Source organism: Microtus oregoni, unplaced genomic scaffold (assembly GCF_018167655.1).
Source record: "Microtus oregoni isolate MIOR12 unplaced genomic scaffold, Mior012 000014F_ref0000157, whole genome shotgun sequence".
NCBI classification, from domain to species: Eukaryota; Metazoa; Chordata; class Mammalia; order Rodentia; family Cricetidae; genus Microtus; species Microtus oregoni.
This window is the reverse complement of record NW_024543073.1, coordinates 20,754,756-20,767,268: the sequence shown is the minus strand read 5'-3', so window position 1 is coordinate 20,767,268 and position 12,513 is coordinate 20,754,756. Positions and strand designations below refer to the sequence as shown.

General features: G+C 44.0%; 1 protein-coding gene across 2 annotated transcripts in view; it reads left to right on the top strand.

Annotated features, from left to right (window-relative positions):
- Positions 1-282: 282 nt before the first annotated feature.
- Positions 283-12,513, top strand: part of Wdr41 (WD repeat domain 41) — a 43,210-nt gene continuing 30,979 nt past the window's right edge. The window contains exons 1-2 of one of the 2 annotated variants that reach the window (XM_041663662.1): positions 283-546; positions 2,806-2,921. In XM_041663662.1, the coding sequence (XP_041519596.1) occupies positions 496-546; positions 2,806-2,921 (167 nt within the window). In that variant the 5' untranslated portion in view covers positions 283-495. The remainder of the gene's footprint in view (positions 547-2,805; positions 2,922-12,513) is intronic. The other variant, XM_041663661.1, reaches the window with a different exon arrangement.

The window sequence follows — 12,513 nt, the reverse complement described above, 5'->3', positions numbered from 1 at the left end:
AGAGAGACGTGTTATTTATGTGAGCATTTCTGTAGACAGCACTGGCGCAATACTTGTACAGTAGCACACAATGTTAGGTGTGTGTGTGTGTGTGTGTGTGTGTATAAGAGCGCCACTAGATCCGTTCCGGTGCAGAAGTCCATTGCAGGCACACCTTCCCCATCTGGCTCTTGGGAAACAGGGAGGTTTCCTGGGACGCATTCCACAGGGCATCACACAGGATGTTGGTCGAGCGCCAGCCCTTCAGAGTGGTGGCCGCAGCGCACGTCCACTAGGGGGCGCCCGAACGACCTGAGCTCTTGCGCCAACCGCACGGCACCCACGCGCGTGCTCACTGGGGCCGCGGAACCTCCGCCTCCGCCGCCGCGGCTTTCCGTGCCGGCTCCCGAACTAGACTTCTGTCTTCCCGCTGCCTCGCCTCTGGCTCACCGAGCGCCATCACCGGCGTCTGCGTCGCGTCGATCTCGCCGCGTGGGCCGCGGACGCCCCGGCCCGATGCTACGCTGGCTGATCGGGGGAGGCCGCGAGCCGCAGGGCCTGGGCGAGGTAGTGCGCGCGGGCCAGACAGGCTGCGGGGCGGGGCCAGGCCTTTGGGCGGGGCGGGGCGAGGGGCGGGGCGGAGCGAGTGTGCCGGGGCCGCCGGAAGCAGGTCTGCGGCCAGGCGGGGAATTTAGGGTTGCTCCAGGGCCAACTGTTTAGAAAAGTGGGACTTAACTACAAACCAGCAGGGGCAACTTCCTCCCTTAACGTGTTTGAACTGAGGCCTCTTGCCGACATCGACTAGCATTTGCTTAAGGAATGCGGAATGAACTAGCTGCTTTTCGAGAAACAAACAAGAAAGTGATTTCTGTTTATTTAGTATGTGCACGGTCTCATTGTCACACTTAACTTATACTTGAAATAGTAAAAGGATTTTGCCACCTTAAACAAGTTGGCGTCTAAGATTTGTTTCGTGTGCCTCCTGAAACAATTTGTGTTGCCTTTTCTTTCTCATCGGAAGCGTTTTTTACAGTTAGGATTATCGAACAACTTGGCAGTTTTAACTCTTTCAGCTTTGCCATTGACACCGCGATTTAAAACAAAATCGAACCACTTATTTCATACGATTCTGGAATCCTTCGGGTTATGGAAGAGTTGTGGGTTATTGAATGGCTATGTAACATACATATGACAATTTGAGTTAACGTGTTTGTTTGGTTAGTATAGTATTTAATTAATCAGTTCTGCCATGCCTGGCAAACTCCCACTTGTGGGAAGCAGTTTCCATAACTGAGCATCTGCTAGAGGGAGACGGGATAAAAACAAAACCATCACCTCAGGGTGGACTTTCTCCAAAAGCTTTAATGCATGCTGGTTTTTACTTTTTTTTTTCCATGTAAAAGTACCTTGGTTGTGCAACTGCCTTTAATATTATATTATCAGAACCCCTGATTTTCCCTAACGTGTAAGAACATGACTTCAGCCCTCCAATCTCAGTGATTCTTCTCAATCCTGAGGTAATGTCCCCGAGGATAATACAGTGTCTACTGTTGGCCATGGTTAGGTGTGATGGGGGCAGTGTGTGGAAAAGAGGCTTGCCGGTAAGTATCCTAACACCAGGAGAGGCCTCAGTGTCAAAGACTTATCTAGTCCTAAATGTCGCTTGTGTCAGACTTAAGAAACCCTGCTTAAGAACAAAGCTTTTTATGGTGGAGTTGTGTAGGGTTTGACTCCAGAAGTGGGGTCAGTAAGATTTACCCTGCAGAGTTAAGTTACACGGTGTGTGTCCTTAGTGAAGAGTCTGCTATTGGCCTTCCAGATAAAACTCTGCCTGTTGGAACTACCTTTATCAGTACAGTTGCCTGGAGTTGAACTCGGGAGTCTGAATTATTTCGTTGCTGTCTTTGTTCATTAAGCAGACATCTTCTGAGTGCTTTTGGTGAGCTGCTACGGTCCGTGTTTGGTGCATTTAGTCTGTAGCTTTCTTTCTAACCAAACATGTTGCATGCATGTGTGTGTGTGCGTGTGTACGTACATGTGTGTATGTATGTGTGGGTGGGTGTGTGGGTTCTGTGTATGTATGTGTGTGTGGCTGTGTGTGTATGTGTGGGTGGGTGTGTGGGTTCTGTGTATGTGTATGTCTGTGTGTGTGCATGTGTGTATGGCTGTGTGTGTATATACATGTGTGTATGGGTGTATGTGTGTGTATGTGCATGTGGGGGGGTGCCTGTGTATGTGTATGTCTGTGTGTGTGCTTGTGTGTATGTATGAGTGTGTGTGTGGGGGGGTGTCTGTGTGTGTATGTACATGTGTGTATGGGTGTATGCGTGTGTGTGTGTATGTCTGTGTGCCTTCGTATGGGGTGTGTGTGTGTGTATGTCTGTGGGGGGGGCACAGAGGACAACTTGTTTTTTCTTTCCATCATCTGGCCCAGGAGTGAACTCAAGTCTTTGGCTTAGTGACAGGTACCTTCACCTGCTGAGCCTTGGTTCGCCTTGGTCGCCAACAAACTTTGATGGAGAAACACTCCTTAAAAAATTGAGTTAAATTGGGCCAATATTTTTTTTAAATTAGGCTTATTGAGACTTTAACAAAATAAAATTTGCTGTTTGCAAGTTTACTGTGGCTTGAAAATACTAAGATTTTTGGTAAGAGAAATAGTTACATGTAGAACTGGCAAATTAGGCACTTGATATTGTAGGAAGTCTATATTAGTATTAGAAAGTAATATCCCATGGCTTTAAAAATCTTCTGTTCTTATGTGGATACTGTGCGGTTGTAAATCATTTTATCTTTCTGTTTTTGCTTTGTTGTTTTCATTACAAGAAAGCTGCTTTGCAGACAATAGGAGAGGATCAGAGTCAGAACCCCTACACGGAGCTGCTGGTCCTGAGCGCGCACCGGGACATTGTCCGGTTCCTGGTGCAGCTGGATGAGAACAGGTAGGGGACTTACCCCGCGACTGCTCGCTGCTCAGAAAGACGGTTTAGGGTGTTTCTGTTAAAAACAACTGCAAAATTAATTCATCTTTTGTAAAAAAAAAAATCAAGAATCTGATGACAATTGGAGAAACACAACCAACTGAAAGTAGTAACATTAACAGAAAGTTGAAATGGACTTTGTACCCTGATGAAAATGTTTAAATTTGTTTAAACCCGGTATCACCTTGTCCCACGTCACATGGGGACTTGTGGCTTATGTTTGTTTCCTTTTTTTATTTGATGTTTCAGAAAAAAAAATTGTCATGAGGTTTTAGAAATATTCTTACTAGCTTAGAAGAAGCAAATGACTTTAAGAATTTGATTTTCTGGCTGTCAAATCAGGAACTAATACGGTGTTTAAATATTAGGTACATGCTGGAATATGCGTGTTGTGGAGTATTACGTTAACTAGGCAAAGATGTCTTACATTTGTTTATGTGGGGGATATTACTTTAACTATGTAAAGCCGTGTTGCTTTTGTTTATGCTGCATTTGTTTAATGATGTAAAGATGTGTTGCTGTTTCCCCTTGCCTGCCTAAGGCACCTGACTGGTCTAATAAAAAGCGGAATGGCCAGAAGCTAGGTAGTAGAGGGATAGGTGGGGCTGGTGAGCAGAGAGAATACATAGGAGGAAAAATCTAGGCTTGGGGGAAGAGGAGAGAAGAGAAAGAGGGGGAAAGAAAGGAAGATACCCTAGGGCAGCCAGCCAGACACAGAGTGGGACGTACAGAGGGAAAGGAAGATTAAAAAGCCCAGAGGCAAAATGAGATGAAGAGAAACAGGTTAAAATAAATTATAAGAGCTAGTGGAACTAGCATAAGACAAGGCTGACCATTCATAACTAATAATAACTCTCCATGTCATGATTTGGGAGCTGGTTGGTGGCCTTGCTGGCTTAGTGGAAGGTAAAGTAAGGTTTAACCTGAATTTCTGTCATTGACAGAAACTTCTTTAAAGCCTTGCATCATTCTCCGGTTCCTGGGTAGCGCATGCGATGTCTGCCGTGTCTAAAAGTAGAGACAATGGTGCTGAGGTCTGAGGGCCGAGTGCTTAGCTTGTCTCTCAGCCCATTTAGCTGCAGTCACATCACTGATGGTGTCATTTCCTGACCAGATCTGGAAGTGCCGTGAGAGTCAGGACTCTGCTCCTCCTCCTTCTCTTCTTCTTCCTCCTCCTCATCCTCTTCTTTCTTTTTCCTTCTTCCCTCCTCCTCCTCTTCCGTCATCATCGTCGTCTTCTTCTTCTTCTCCTCCTCCTCTTCCTCCTCCTCCTCTTAGGACTTAGTTCAGTGACTTAACATGTAGTCTGCGTTGACAGGTAGTTGTTGAATGAGCTTATGCAGCTGGGCTGCAGCCTACCCTGACCTGACCCGTCTCTGCTGCCCCTGAAGTCCCTCTGGTAACTTGACTGCTTCTTCTCTTTTGAGCTCCTGAATGACTGCAGCTACGATGGCTGTCACTCTCCTGCCACTGTCTGTTGGCTGTCTTTTCAAACTTTTTATCATGTGTAGTTTAATTCTGACTCGAGCGAAGTGAGGCCATGTTTCAGAGATAGAGTTCTTCCCAGCATTCCCCTCACCTCAAATGCCAGCCGTCCTCCGTGTTTCCATATCATCTGCACTTCTGATCAGCCAGCTACGAGTCCCAGCTGCTTCCTTGGGTTTGAAAATTCATTGAAAGGACCTCATAAAGAATCATAGAATGAAAGAAAAAAAAAGAATCATAGAATGGTTACAGCTTTATTCCAAACTAGACCTCAAGGTCTGCTGGGTATGGGTAGCCTGGGCTGAAGGGAGGCTGAAAGTCCCAAACGCAGAACCTCCAGGTCCTCAGGGCTTGCTGCCTTCCCTTGTATGTGCTGCCAGGGGGAGCCCACTGGAACGTTGGACTTGCAGTTTTGAGTGGGGTGTCACTGTGTAGGCATGTCTGTGCAGTGAGTCATAATCACAACACTTCTGGAAAGCCGGTCTGCTATCCTGCGGTATCAGGAAGCCCAAGACTTCTCATGGCTCATCTCTTCAGTGTAGCCCACCCCCTGGCCACATTATTTAAGAGCTGACACCGAGTCGCCCAGTAACATGAATATTGAAGCCACTTCTATCACTAAGGAAATTACAAGGGTTCAGAGGCTCCCTTCTAGGAACTAAGGGCCAAGGCCAACAAAATACTTATACATTGTGTCTCGACCATGGCTCGAAAAGATTTGCCTCTAATGCATGTTACTAGCTAGATTGCATCGTTTTCCAAGTCATGGCATGGAAGTATAGCACAGCCTGCTTGTGCCTTTGGTTAATGTTTGTTTCCCCTCCATTTTTGTAAGTATAATATTTGTTTATAGCTTAAATGACCATTTCTGTGGGAAACAGCATTTCTGCAAAGGTGGAATTTTTGGGTAACCGAAGGTTTCATGTGTCATATTTTATCCCAGGAAGTTACTGGGTTAAAGACATCCAGATAATAACTTATAGCCACTCTTATGTAGGCCTTAAGGAATTCTAAAATCATGTTGTTTGCAAGATTAGGTAATAAGTATAATGTGTACTCTCAGGATCTACTCTTTAAGCTTCATGCAGGCTGTTAGGGTTCTACGTTCATCCTGCCTGTCCTTTAGGATATGCCCTCTGGGTAATTATTCCACAGCTAGAAGAATCTGAAAGCAGGGCTGAGTTGTGGGGTGGTGGCTGTGGAGCCAGCACTGACAGATAGTACATGTTTTCATGGTGACACTCATGAATACGTCAGCTAGGTGCAGAGAGGAGTGGACTGTAAGTAGGAAAAGCTGGAGCTGACAGTACATGATTTCACGGTGAAACTCGTGAACATGTCAGCTAGGTGATTACCTGTAGAATATTGAAGTTCTATGTTCTTTAAAAATTTATTCTGTAGCAAAAGATTCTCAAAAGTAAAGATTTAACAAATATATGAAAAAATATATTAATTATAATATTAGGAAAATAATTAGATCTCAATGCTTTTACCATTAAAGTTTGGTGCCCTCCTCCACCCATTGGAGATTGAACCAGGGTTTCATGCATTCCAGACAAGCATTGTACCAGGTGACCCATACACCCAGCCCCCAAAGTGTTTTAAAATATATAATAAATGTTTGTGCCTATTGATAGGTTGTTTTCTTTCTAACTGTTCAGTTGGGATTATCTTTGTTGTGTTAGTGCATTCTTAATTTATGGAAAATACCCAGTTTTTAAATAAATTCTCTGTGTTACACCTTTTATTTATTTATCTGTAGTTTTCGTAGGCGTTCCATGGTCAGCTATTGTAATCCAGGTTTCACGCTTCAGGTCTTTAGATAATATCATCTGATTGGAAATTTTGCAGAAGGATTTTCTTGTTTTCTCAGTGTCTCACCTAAAACCAGTGAGTGGAAAATTTTCTCGATTGGTTTTTGAAGATACCAGATAAATCCTATATATCACCTAACAGACAGCTGCCTTTTCTTCTCTTCTTGGGTGTTTTTTGAACGAGGGTCATATTGATTGGGAGATCTTCTTCAGAAGGCTAAGCCTCAGCAAGAATCTTCCAGAACATGGACTGTGCTGAAATTGCACGCGGCTGTAGCGCTGACACATAACACTAAACCGAGTTCACAGCGCATTCTTAGACTGGCTTGTTCTGCCGTTCATTTGACCATTCCTTGCTCCTCCAGGAAGCAGACAAGGTTATATAGGAAGGTGGTCATGACTGGAAGAGAATCCGATGACCCATGAAGCCCCAGGCTGCAGGAAAAGATGCTTCTCAGGAGCTGGGGAAGCTGAATTTTTAAGGCAGTGTTGTTTGGTAACTCACTGAGAACAGAAAGTGTACTCTGCCTTTAAGAAGGTATTTTTAAGTTAAGAATATCCCTTCTCATTTACTACATTCAGAGTATAGAAATCAGTAATCAGAATGGCTCAGAGAGCTGAGGGAAGTGGCACATGCCTGTAATTCTAGCATTAGAGAGGCCAAAGTAGGAGGATCAGAAATTTTGAAGCCTGCCTGGACTATATATGGAGCTCTAACACCTTGTCTCAGAAAAACAATTTTAAAAATTGTACTGAAAATCATAGACAGTGCAATAAATTAAGGAGGCAAACTAGACTGTCTCAAATTCTAGGGTTCCCATGGAAACACTATAATAATATTAAGTATGTATGCATTATTAGGCAGAAAAAAGGACAAAGCAGAATCGGCCAGGGCATGCTGTCTCAGTGCTGATGAGACCTGGTTCTGCACCATGAGAAGCCCGGAGGAAGGACTGCCTGTTGGGCCAGGTGCATCCTCTAGATGGAATCAGGCTTTGTGCCTCTTCCCTTGTTGGCCTTGTGCAGAGCAGGCCCCTAACTCTAACACCTCGCTTAGCACCCGGAGACTCGGAGCCAGTCCGGTCTGAGTTTGAAATGATCCTGACGTCCTCAGCTGGAAGCCATGCCATTGGACAACACATTCCTCAGAGCGGGGCAGCTGGTCCCCTCTTGAACTGGAAGGTGCTTATTTGGACCTGATACACTTCCAATATTGTATCTTAGACCATTTAATTTTTAGATTGCATTAGCAGTCAAGCTTTTTAAGAAGCTGTACCTGGAAGAAGCTATAAGAAGAACCCCTTTGTCACAAGGTTCAGTAGCCCAATAGTTACTAATAGGCTTTGGAGTAAGTTGTTAAAGTCTATGCCTTCCATCTGGCATTCTCACTTACTGTAATAGATTTTGCTAAAGCCCATTTAATGCCAGTGAGACAAAACCTTGTTCTGGTCCAGGGTTCTTGAATGACTTGTAAATTTGCTTGTTGCTTTGGAATGTACTCTGACTTACAGCATGGCCGTCATTTAGCATGTGTCTCGCCACCCTCTCTTCTCATTACAGTTTTTGTCTTCTGACTATTGTAGAAGTGTGGCTAGGTTTTAATTCAGTTAGCTAAGTGAGTAAGGTTGAGACGGTGTCACGAGCTGGGACATCCTAGCTGCCTGATGCTGTGGCATTGTTAATTTTGGGGATAAACACAGAATTTGCGTAATAACTTTTCAACTTTAAATCCTGCCTTTTAGCCAGCCAGTTGTTTCACTCTCCCCTTTCTTATTTGAACATCACTGTCTTGGTGTCTTTAGAGTTCACAGACTCGAAAGACAGTTTGAGTGTGGATAAGGAACTAACTGCGGCCAGTTGCGGAATTGCACACAAGTCTAAATCCTATGTGTTCATAATGATCCTAAAAAAGAGAACTTACTGCTTCCTGTAAGGAAGTGCTAAGAAATGAACCTTATTTTGAAAATTGATAAAGGACCAAAATCAAGACTTATACTGCTTTTCTTATTTAAACCATCTTAGGATCGATATCAGTAATATTTTTTGGGGAAAAATCTTTCTCTTAGAAGAATTGAGGCTAGGAAGAATAGTAGAATTGAATTGTGATCTTGTAACTTTTTATGTGCAGGGGATGAAAAGAGATTTTTTTTAACTGTGTCCATAGGTTTGTTGGCAGAAGCTTCACAGGTTAAGCTGATTCACAAGAGAAATAGACATGTAATGTGTGCTTTATGCCCACATACAAGAGTTCTCAGTGATGAACGAATTCAAAGCAGAGGTAGAAACTTATTAATAAGTGTAAGAGAACTCAGATTTATTTTTATGTGTATGGTATGGGTATTTGGCTGGCATGTATGTCTTTGCACTACTTGCATGCTGGGTACCACAGAGGTCAAAGAGGGCATCAGATCCCTGAAATTGAATTACAGATAATTGTGAGCCACTCTATGGGTGCTGGGAATTGAACACTGGTCCTCTGCAAGAGCAGCTGGTATTCTTAACTGCTCAGTCATTTCTCCAGCATCGCTAAAGGCTGCATCTTACCAAGAGAACCCCAAGTTCTTAATGAGGGACTCGACTGTGGTTAATACGTGGGCTTATTTCACATCATAAGAAGAGAACAATCGGTGTGTTGAGAAGTGGCAAAGCAAAGGGCGGGGACTGAGTTCCTTGTGAATTCTGAGAAGACGGATGCTTCGGGAAGCTCATGGTTAGGTTGACCTAGGGGATAAAGTCTACATATGAAGAGCAAGTACGCAGAATAAAGGAAACTTTAGGAGTCTGGACAATCGTAATACATAGATCTTACCTGCGTCTTGCTTCTCATTATAAACTTAAAGGCATTGGGAGACAGCAAGGGGAATGTGACCCCCGAGTCCATGAAACTAAATGTTCCTTAGGCAGCGCCTTTAGAGGTGTCAGATACTGAAGTATTAATGATGGGGGGGGGACGGGTGCTGCTCCTATTAATTTCTTTGGCAGGGGGTGGAAAAGTTAAAGTTTGTTTCACAGAGTGTAGGTTGGCTTTCAGATGTTCTGAAATCCAGTGTATTCAGTTGGACAAACAAGCATGCCTGTGTTCTTACTCATTATGTAGTGAACTGCAGGTTGGCTTCAAAAACAAAGAAAAAGTCAGACATACAGCATTCAGATAGCCAGGGGAACTGCAGCTAAGGGAGGGTTTCTGATTGCTGTCAAGCCCGGTAAGGAATGAAGAAGGAATTCTAAATCTCAACAGCACATTCCGAGCAAAGTATCAATAATCTCTTTTCCCCCCATATCTAAAAAGTCCATGTGTGGAATAAGAATCATGAATAATGGGGAATAAAAGGTGCACACCAAGCTCAGCAGTCGTTCTCCCTGGCTTTGCCCTTACCCGGTGCTCAGAAGATTGCGAGGCGTTACTCTTAGAACAACACCTGAGTGCGGATGGGCTTCCTCAGGAAAGACTCTGTCTGTGAAGAAACAGGTTATCTTGTAAGTCAAGCTTTGAATTTATGCCTTACAAATTTCAAACCGAAGTAAAACCACAGCAAGCAAAAGCTTCTCAATTTGCTTCGACAGAGGCCTACTCTCCTGACCCTTCCCCCTCGCGTTGCCCAGCCGCCCTTACGGTAGGCCAGCCTTGCCAGCTGTGAGAACTACCACAGAGCTTTCCCATCAAACTGCTATCTCGCCCATGGAACTCATTTTTCATGGTCAAGAAAAAAGTGCTGTTTAGAGGAAACGAGTGAAGTTTCAGTGGCCTCGGCCCCTTGTTTCCTGAAAACATGTCAGTGTCTTATGAGTGTTTGTCTTTGAGAGTCCCTTCAAGTAGTTCGAGTACGCAAAGACCAATTGAAAATGGTGATTTGCAGGCTGGAGAGATGGCTCAGTGGTGAAGAGCACTGGCTGCTCTTCCAGAGGTCCTGAGTTTAATTCCCAGCAACCACATGGTGGCTCACAACCATCTGTAATGAGATCTGGTGCTCTCTTCTGGCAGGCAGGCATACATGGAGGCAGAATGTTGTATACATAATAAATAAATCTTTTTTTTTTAAAAAGAAAATGGTGATTTGCTATTTTAACTTTATCTGTTTCCTAGGCATTGCAGAAGTAACCATTCAACATCCCTTTATTTACCTACCATGCTATAGAATGCACTTGTGAGTTAGGTAGCGAGGCAGTGCACAGCTGGTTTCTGGATTGCCACAACTGTGCTGTGTCTTGGCTTTTCCACCTCCTTACCGTTTGTACAGATGCTGAGTACAGAAAGATTTGCGATTAGATTTCTGGGTTACACCTTTTGCCAAGTCCTTTGAACTTGTAGGACTTGACCTATTTGAAAGTGCTTCCCGTGAGTAACAGATACTGAACGGAGTGATTATTTGTGAGTCCGCCTTGTTTGGTGTCGGTCTTTGTTGAGCTCCACGGTTCTCAGCATACAGTAGGCAAGAATGAGAACATGGTTTATCGAGATGCTCAAAGTGAAGGCCTTAGAGGGAGCTCTTTCTTACACTGGCACCGTGAGACTTCTCTGTGGGCTCTCAATCCAGACCCTATAGTGGGATCTGTAATGCTGTATCGTGAGCTCCTGCAGGACGGGGACCGTCCCTGTTCCTGCTGATGCCTGGTTTCAGGATAAGGTGTCTGTACACAGACTACACAGGCGGTTCCCTAGTAACAGATTTACTTTTTATAATCAGCGTAGGAGAAGGTAGAGCATTCTAGGTCTGCTGTAGCTCCTTATTAAACCGCCTCTGCCTCACCCTGTTAAACTTGTTTTTCCATGTATGTCATTTTTATTAGCCATTTAATTATGTCATCACAAAGACTATTAAAGAATTTTAATGGTTCTAAATATTGAACTTGGGCTTTCTAAATTCTAAGCAAGCACTCTACGACTAAGGTACATTCCTTGATTTTTTGAGACCGAGTCTCACTACGTAGCTCAGGCTAGCCTTGAACTCAGTATGCATTCAGACTGACTTCAAAATTATCACCCTTTTTGCCTTCACTTCCTGAATACAGAGATCAAAGGATGTACCACCATGCCTGACTCAAAAAGTACTTTTAAAACTTGGTTTGAAGGCAACTAAGGAATGCAGAGAGAGAGAGAGAGAGAGAGAGAGAGAGAGAGAGAGAGAGAGAACCAACTGGCTATCCAGTATTAAATAAATGGTAAGCCCTGGAAATATACCGTACACAGATCCCAAGAAGCAGAATTTTCTTCATTTTTTTTTTTTTTTTTTGGTTTTTTCGAGACAGGGTTTCTCTGTGGTTTTGGAGCCTGTCCTGGAACTAGCTCTTGTAGACCAGGCTGGTCTCGAACTCACAGAGATCCGCCTGCCTCTGCCTCCCGAGTGCTGGGATTAAAGGCGTGTGCCACCACCGCCCAGCTAATTTTCTTCATTTTTAACTTCTGAAATTTGGGCACATCACAAATTGATGCCCTTCAGGTATACTTGGCAGCCCTCCTCCCCCAGTGGTACACAGAATAACAGTGTTCATAACTGATGGTGCCTTAGATTGCAAAGGACAGTACACTTCTGAGTGTTTGCTCAGGTTTGAGATCTCAAGACGAGGACCACAGATGACTTGCCTTGGTGGTTTTCTGACTCCAGCATATCATCTCAATAAACTCACAGTGTGTAACAGAGAAGCTGTTCTCTCAGTATCGTAAATGGAGGCTGAAGGCTTCGGGTTCTAGTAACGTAGCTGGTAGCTCGGGTAAAGTGTCGTGGTAGCAATCACCTTTCTTTCGTTGAACTGTTTAGTAAGTTTTACTGATGTCTGAGTTACTCCTTGATTAACAGCTAGTTACTTCCTTTCAGGGGTTGCAGCGTTTCTTAGTATTAGGAGGGCTTGGGTTGAATCCCACTGCTGGTTTGGAGATAGAGTACGTGCTGGACCAACTGGGATTTGGTTCTGGATAAGCTGTTGTAGCAGCTGATCTCTATAGTGGAATATGATAATTGTAGCCCACAGAAGACCTCCGGACCCTTTGTTAGCTGCCTTATGGGAGACGCCAGTGTGCAGCAAAGTAATTGGTTTGCTTTTCAAAGCATCGTTTCCACTTTGGAGCAGCAACAATAAACACTGAAATGGCCAATAAATAAATCAGCCATAGAAAATATATATAAGAGAGCCGAAAGGCTGCATGATCTACAGAGTGGGTAATTGACCTTTGAGAAAAATTGACTGTGCTTTCATGTATTAGTACTGAGCATTGTTTAGAATTAACTTTGTGTGCTGCTGACTGAATTCCAGTCTGA